This window comes from Capsicum annuum, chromosome 3 (assembly GCF_002878395.1).
Source record: "Capsicum annuum cultivar UCD-10X-F1 chromosome 3, UCD10Xv1.1, whole genome shotgun sequence".
Lineage (NCBI taxonomy): Eukaryota > Viridiplantae > Streptophyta > Magnoliopsida > Solanales > Solanaceae > Capsicum > Capsicum annuum.
This window is the reverse complement of record NC_061113.1, coordinates 8,881,037-8,888,321: the sequence shown is the minus strand read 5'-3', so window position 1 is coordinate 8,888,321 and position 7,285 is coordinate 8,881,037. Positions and strand designations below refer to the sequence as shown.

Here is a 7,285-nt window from a genome sequence, read left to right as displayed (position 1 = left end):
TAGAGTGGGGGTTCTAAGTTAGAACCTTGACTATAGAATCATTTTTTTTAAGAAAGTTTTATTCCACAAAATGAGCTAACTCTTCTTGGAATTCAAATTCGTAGGGATCCAAGGCAGATACTTAATATTAAATGAGATAGAAACCCAAAAAATACCTTATATCGAATTTATAAAACTTATCCAAATCAATTATGTGTACAACTATATTATCCTTACAAATACCAACTAGCATAATCATATATAGATGATTATATTATAATTTAGCTAGGCAATAAATTCGTTAGATTTGAGAGACGGTAAACAAACGGACGATTGCACATTTTAATTAATTGAATATTAAATATGCTTAGTCAGATACGAGCAAACCCCGATTTACATTCATCAAGAAAACAAAAAACTTAAAAACTTTTATGATAAAAAGGGTTGAAGAACCTTATACGGCTAAAAACACACACATTATTTTCAAACAGATACATTTTTCCTTTATGACAATTCCTTAATGTTCTCTCTACGAGACATCACCACCACCTCGTCCTCATCCTCATCCTCGTCCTCCTCCTTCCTCCCTAAATTTCCCTCGTCGTTCCTTTCACAGGAACGACGAGCAAGGCCTCCTTGTCATCCCATCGTGAATATTCAAAATGGGAGTCTTGAAGCCGTTCCAACTCTTGGAAATAAATGTCATATCCGCGCAGGACTTGCAACCTATATCCAAGAAAATGAAAACCTACGCGACCGTGTGGGTCCACCCTACGCGGAAGCTAACCACAGCTGTGGATTCTGAAGGCGGTAACAACCCTACGTGGAATGACAAATTTGTTTTTCGCGTAGATGAGGAGTTTCTGCGACAAGATACCTCGGCCGTACAAATAGAGATACATTGTGGCCATTGGTTTAAGGATTCTCTCGTAGGTTCCGTTCGCGTCCTCGTCGGAAATCTTATCCCTCCTCCGGGTCGTCAACACCATAAACAACATCCTCATAACCTTGGCATGCGTTTTGTTGCACTTCAGGTTTAATTTGTTCGTTTTATTTTCCTTTCTTTTGCTTTTTTGTTTTAATCTCCCTTTGTGAAATAGGAATCTATCTGTTTAACATGCATGCATGCGTATCACTTTGTGGAAATATACTGTGTATGTTGTTGTATGCATGCATGCATGCACGCGTGGATGTAAAATTTTGCTTTTCGGCCATCTTTTGAACCCCTTGCACCCCTCTACCTCCGCGTCCTATAAACGCATTTTTATAAAAAAAAAAAAAAAAAAAAAATGTATTTGTTTCTCTTTTTCCAAAATGTGGTCGATGTCAACAAACTTTTTTCTTTTTGTTTCGATATATTAGGTTTTATATAATTGTTCATAAGTTTTATATATAATCATGTTTACTTTCATGTACCAATAGATAACTTCACCATCCTCCTAGACAAATGAAAGATTTTCACAAATTTGCTTAGAATATGTTGTCTGGTTGAGTTTTCAAAGATTTCATTGATTAATTGGTGAATATTGTGATGGATTTAATTAATCATAACCTAATTAAATGATATTCGAAATATTTTCTTTCATTGAAATTTATGTATTTATACATTTAAAACTTTGGTGTATTTTTGGATATTAGGTACGTCGTCCATCTGGGAGACCTCAAGGGATATTGAACATTGGTGTTGCATTACTAGATAGTACCATGAGAAGTATGCCATTGTACACTGAATTAAACAAGTCAGCGGTTGGATATCGCGATTTAATGGAAGAAGATCATCTCCCTTACCTCCAAAACCAAAAAACAAACGATGAAAAAACCATCACGACCACCACCACCAACAAAAATATCAGCAGTACCAATAACATCGTGACTACTAAAATAAAACCTATATTGCTACGTACAAAGAGCGAACGTAGCGAACGTGTCAAGTTCGATGATGATGTACCAAAGGCTAATATTTCAAAAGTTACAAGATTACCTTCAAAAAGGAATAAGAAGGCACATAATTATGACAATGAAAGTTCAATTCTTAGTATTTCTTTGGAACCTCCACCACAAATGTTGGTGAAAAAGAAAGGTAAAGCAAGTTCTGTTGTTAGTGGTGATGAATTAAAAGATAAATCAAACCCCAAGGGTAAAAAAGGAAAATCAGGCTCAGTTCTTAGTGATTCAGTTTTGAGCAAAGATTCATCATCTATTTATAATAATGGGCCCAAAGAAGATGATAAGCCCAAACTCAAACTTATTGCTTTAAAGCCCACAAATGAAAAGAAGCCCACAACTAAAGTAGTTGATGAAAAATCTCTCACAAAGCCCAAAGTTGGTGATAGACAAGTTGATGAGCCCAAAGAGCCCATAACAGTTATGGGAAAGCCCATTACAAACTATAGTGGATATGAGTTTGGAGGCCCAACACCAAAAGGGCAAGGCCAAAATGCGAAGTTTGTATTTGGAGGCCCAATTAAGGGAAATCCTCATCATTGGACTGATTCCGAAATTGGGCCTTCGGCATCTGAGGTCGCGGCGGCTGTCGCTGAAAAGAAATATTCATTGGATGATCAAAAAAGCTCGGTATTGGATGGTTGGAGTTTGGATGAGAGCGTTGAGGGGCTCAAGTCCAAACTCGAGAGGTGGCGGACAGAGCTGCCACCAGTTTACGACCATGGGCACGCCTCGAGCAGCTACCACTCGACCGGTCGCCACTCGAGGAGGCTCCCACGTGGGTCGAGTGGATTGTTTTCTTGTTTTGGTAACATTTTGGGTTTTGAATGCCAATGTGTTTGTGGTAAGCCTCAAAAGAAATATAGCACAAGGTTCTATAGCCCATCAGTTGGAAGCAAATCATTGTATTGAAAAGCCCAAGCCCAAGCCCAGGTCATATTTTTTGAAGGCCCAAGTGGAATAAGAATGAAGGCCCAAAGCCCAGGTCATTATCATGTCACTTTTTGCAATTTATATTCGTAATCAGTGACATATTCAGAATTTTTTAATCAATGCAGGTCGATACTATCGTACCATTACTCTTTTGTGACAAACTTCGAATGTAACATAAATATATTTGTTCTATACATCTCTGTTACTGCCTTTTATCATTTTGTTATTGGTAAATATTTGATTTGATTTTTGAATTAGCATTTTCTTTACATTAAGTTTCATGTGGTTTAATTATTGTAGCATGATTTATGTTTAGCATGTTCATATAAAGTTCAATGATTTTTGGATTTAGCTCATTAAGTTAGAGTCAAAATCTTTTAATCTTGATCGTGAAATGGATATGAAATCTTTAAGTTTTTTGAAATAAAAATTTATATATTTAAAAATTATATAAAAAGTATAATAAGTCATAAATAATTTATATTTTAAAATATTTAAAAAGCATATGAAAAAGATCGTGGTAAGAAAAAATTCGGTTGACTCTCAAAATTCAAAAGGTATTTGTTGAAGAAGTCACGAGGTCTATTATGGGATGATCGCTTTATATATGATTGAACAATCAACTCTTAAGCTGGCTTTTGAGATTAAATTACACTCAAGATCAACTTCTTTACATAATCAAAATAGGGTATATCTCAATTTTCGTTCATGATGGTAGGCCTCCATAGTAAAATTGTTTCACTTCAGATGTCCGGTCCTGGACATGAAGGGGGCAGCAAAGGTGTTGAAGAAGTCCCACATCAATTTATTGTAAAATGAAAGATCTATATGACTTGTACGATTATCACTTCTTGAGCTAACTTTTGAAATGTGTTAAGACTCAAACTCTAGTTCTTACATAATATTAGGGCATTCCAATCTTCATTCACAATGTCAGGCTTGCATATTAAAATTGTTTACGCTTTAAATGTTCAATTTTGAACGTGATTGTAAACATCAAAATTTTGTACACTCTAAAAAAGAATCAAATTTCTGTTAGAGTTCTTGAAGGATATTTGACCCTAAGCCTAGCTTAGAGAAGCTACTCTAGGTGAATCTTAAATTATGCTTATAAAAGGGTGGCTTAATCTAGTGAAGTAATATCTCAGAAATTTCACAAACTCATGGAATATCAAATAAAGATTAAAATCTTCTCTTTTTTATAATCAAATACATCAAGAAGATCCACAAAGTTCAAGTACTTTTTTCACGGATAAAATGCATACCAAATCCAAATCGTCTTAAGTTATCCAAATCTTCCAACTTCGAGAAATATGCTACTATTATCCCTTGAATTATCGAGAAATCAAGCGCTCCTTTCATGGAGATCAAATTCAAATCTTCCTATACATTTGAGAAATATGCAAATAACGCCCCTCGAATTACGAAAAAAGTTAAGAGAGAAGAATCAAGAAAACAAACAAACTTACCTACATTGTTTATTAATTAAAATGTTCTCGTTTTCTTCATATTTTTATTTGTGGTTAAAGTTTATTTTTCATAAATTAAAAATTTATAGTAAACAGATTGACACGCCCAGTGGGATCAAATTTGTCCTTCATCCCTTCACTCATAAATCAGATCAGCATATCTATAGCTGCATGCTCGTAAATATGGAGGCTCTATGGGTACGTTAAGACTCGTCTTTAAGTTTCATCAAGTCTACATTCCGACAAGCCTTGAAGTGGGGGCATTAGTAGACATCAAAATTTTGTAAACTCAAAAAAAAGAATTTAATATCTTTAGAATTTTTGGATGCTATTTTATCCTAACCCTAGCTTGGGGGCTACTCTACATGAACCGTAAATTATGCCTATATAAACGATACTTACTTCAAAGAAGAAATATCTCAGAAATTTCACAAACTCATGAAATATCAACTGGAGATCAAAATTCACTCTTCTTGATAATCAAATCTATCAAGAAGATCCATAAAATTCAAATACTCATTGCACGGAGAAAATACATACCAAATCCAAATCGTTCTAAGTTATCCACATCTTCTTACTTCAAGAAATATGCTATTAACAATCATCGAATTACGGATAAATCAAACCCTCCTTCCATAGAGATCAAATTCAAATCTTCCTATACGTACGAGAAATACACAACTAATTACCCTTGAATTACGAAAAGAATCAACAAAACAAATAAACTTATACCCACATGATTTATTAGAGTTGTCAATATGGGTCGGCCCAATCCATCCAAACTAGTCCACACGGGCTTTGGAGTTTGACGGACCAGGTTGGGCTGAGCCATGAACATGACAGGCCAGAAAATAGTAAGTCCAGCCCATCACACTGTGGGTTGTAGTCCTCCACGGGCCAACCCACTTTTTAAAATATATTATTTTTATAATCTTAATTTAAATTTTAATATTACATCAAGTTACTACTTGTTAATCAAGTTTCAAATTTACAAGAAAAAAATTAATAATCTGTGAAATTAAATAACTTTTGACACCAAATTCAAAACAAATAGAGATGTTGAAAAACAAACGAAACTGTTAATGAGTAATAATATAACTAGCTAAATAACAATATTAGCCTAATTTTATTTTAATTGATCACAATAAAACATAAAGAAATGTCAATATTTAGTCCATAATGAACTCCTAAAAAAAACTCACAAGACACCTATAGCGTGTTCAACATCGCCACATCATCTTCATCAAACATATTTAATTCCTTAAAAATTTTGTATTTTATATTTTAATTATTTATATATTTTATAAATATATTTAATATTTAAATATCTATTATGATCCAAATAAACTTTGAGTTTGGACTTTTTTTTATTCTTAATACTCTATTATATTTTTTAATCATTTTTTGTTTAGCCCTCGGGCCAGCCCAACCGATATTGTTCAAGCCCCACGGGCCAACGGGCTTATACAGGCCGTCTAAAAAGCCTTGTTCTTAAATGGACTGCAAAAATCGTAGCCCAACCTTATCAATTTAAGGACTGAGCCGGGCCAGCCCAACGGGCCTGACCCATATTGACGGCTCTACGATTTATCAATAAAAGTATTTAATTTTTTGGAAAAGACACTCTATAGCACTTTTTAAAACAAATAGAACAAGTTAGATATCATTTCAAAAAGTGGTCAGTCGGGTATACTATTTCCGTTTTATAGCCATTTCTTAATTTGGGTCATTTTGGCCCACATAGTCCAGATACAGTCTATATACAATACTGATACATTCCATATATAATACTAATACAGTTTTCAACTTGGGTCATTCGAACCTTTTAAAAATATTTCAATTTTTTTTTTTGGTATAAACTTTTTAACTGAAAAAATATTCTGTTTCTTTTGTTGTTTAGAAATAATAATTAAATATAATTATATAAAAATGATATAATTGTTATATAGAATAGGTATCTATATAAGATATATGTATTGAAATTGTATAGTTCTATTAAATATATATATGTATAAAAATTATATAATTTTTGCATAAAATGTGTAAGAAAAAAAGTACAATTATTGTATAAATTATGTATCAAAACTGTATAATTTTCGTATAGAATATTTATATGTATCAGATATGTATAGAAACTATATAGAAGATATGTAGAAACAGTACAGAACAAGTCAGGAAATTGAAATGACTAGAAAGTGGAATTTAAATTTCATGGTCATTTTCATAAAAATAATTTAATTTGAAATGTCGTTTTTGTTCTTTCCCCTTAATTTTTTTATATTTATATTTGTGATTAAAGTTTATTTTTTATTAATTTGTAGTAAACACTGATCACCATATATATTCATGTTCATTTAAAAATCATTCCCTACTGTTGCTCAAAGAACAACAAAAGTTTGTGAATGCCAAAAAGAAAAGATTAGAGAAATACTATAGTATAGTATTTTTAATATATACAATAATTTTTAAAAGTTAAGAAAATAAAAAAGAAAAAGAGAAGAAGGCGTGGAGACAAAATGATGGTTCGTATCTTAAAATTTCAGCTCTCAAATTATGAGGAATATCCTCCTCCTTCCATTTGGGTCCCTTTGTTGTTCTCAACTACACTTTCTATTTTTTTAAAAGAAAAAACTTTCATTCTAAATTGATTGATATATTTTTACTTAATATAAATTTTTGATAAAATAAAAAAGATTTAGCTTCAAAATATCGTTTTTTTTTTTTTTTTTTGGATTAGTAGGACTTTTGATTTATGTATGGAGACGTTGGATCAATTTTGAGCGATTGGTTGAAAAAGTAATTATTCAAGTTTCAACAATTTCACTAGGTCCGGAAGCTGTTATTTACCTAGTTGGAAGTTTTATTCAGTTTTCAATAGATGAGACTTTTGAATCTTGTGATCTTAAATAAAGACATGTCATGTATCAACATGTCATTTAATCTTGGAAAAAAATTGAAAT

General features: G+C 32.3%; 1 protein-coding gene across 1 annotated transcript; it reads left to right on the top strand.

The window, feature by feature from the left end:
* Positions 1-368: 368 nt before the first annotated feature.
* LOC107864575 lies at positions 369-3,208 on the top strand. Its single transcript, XM_016710989.2, has 2 exons — positions 369-1,013; positions 1,618-3,208. Exons 1-2 carry the CDS (start codon positions 642-644, stop codon positions 2,833-2,835), a joined length of 1,590 nt encoding a protein of 529 aa, XP_016566475.2. The 5' UTR covers positions 369-641; the 3' UTR covers positions 2,836-3,208.
* The last annotated feature ends 4,077 nt before the right edge of the window (positions 3,209-7,285 follow it).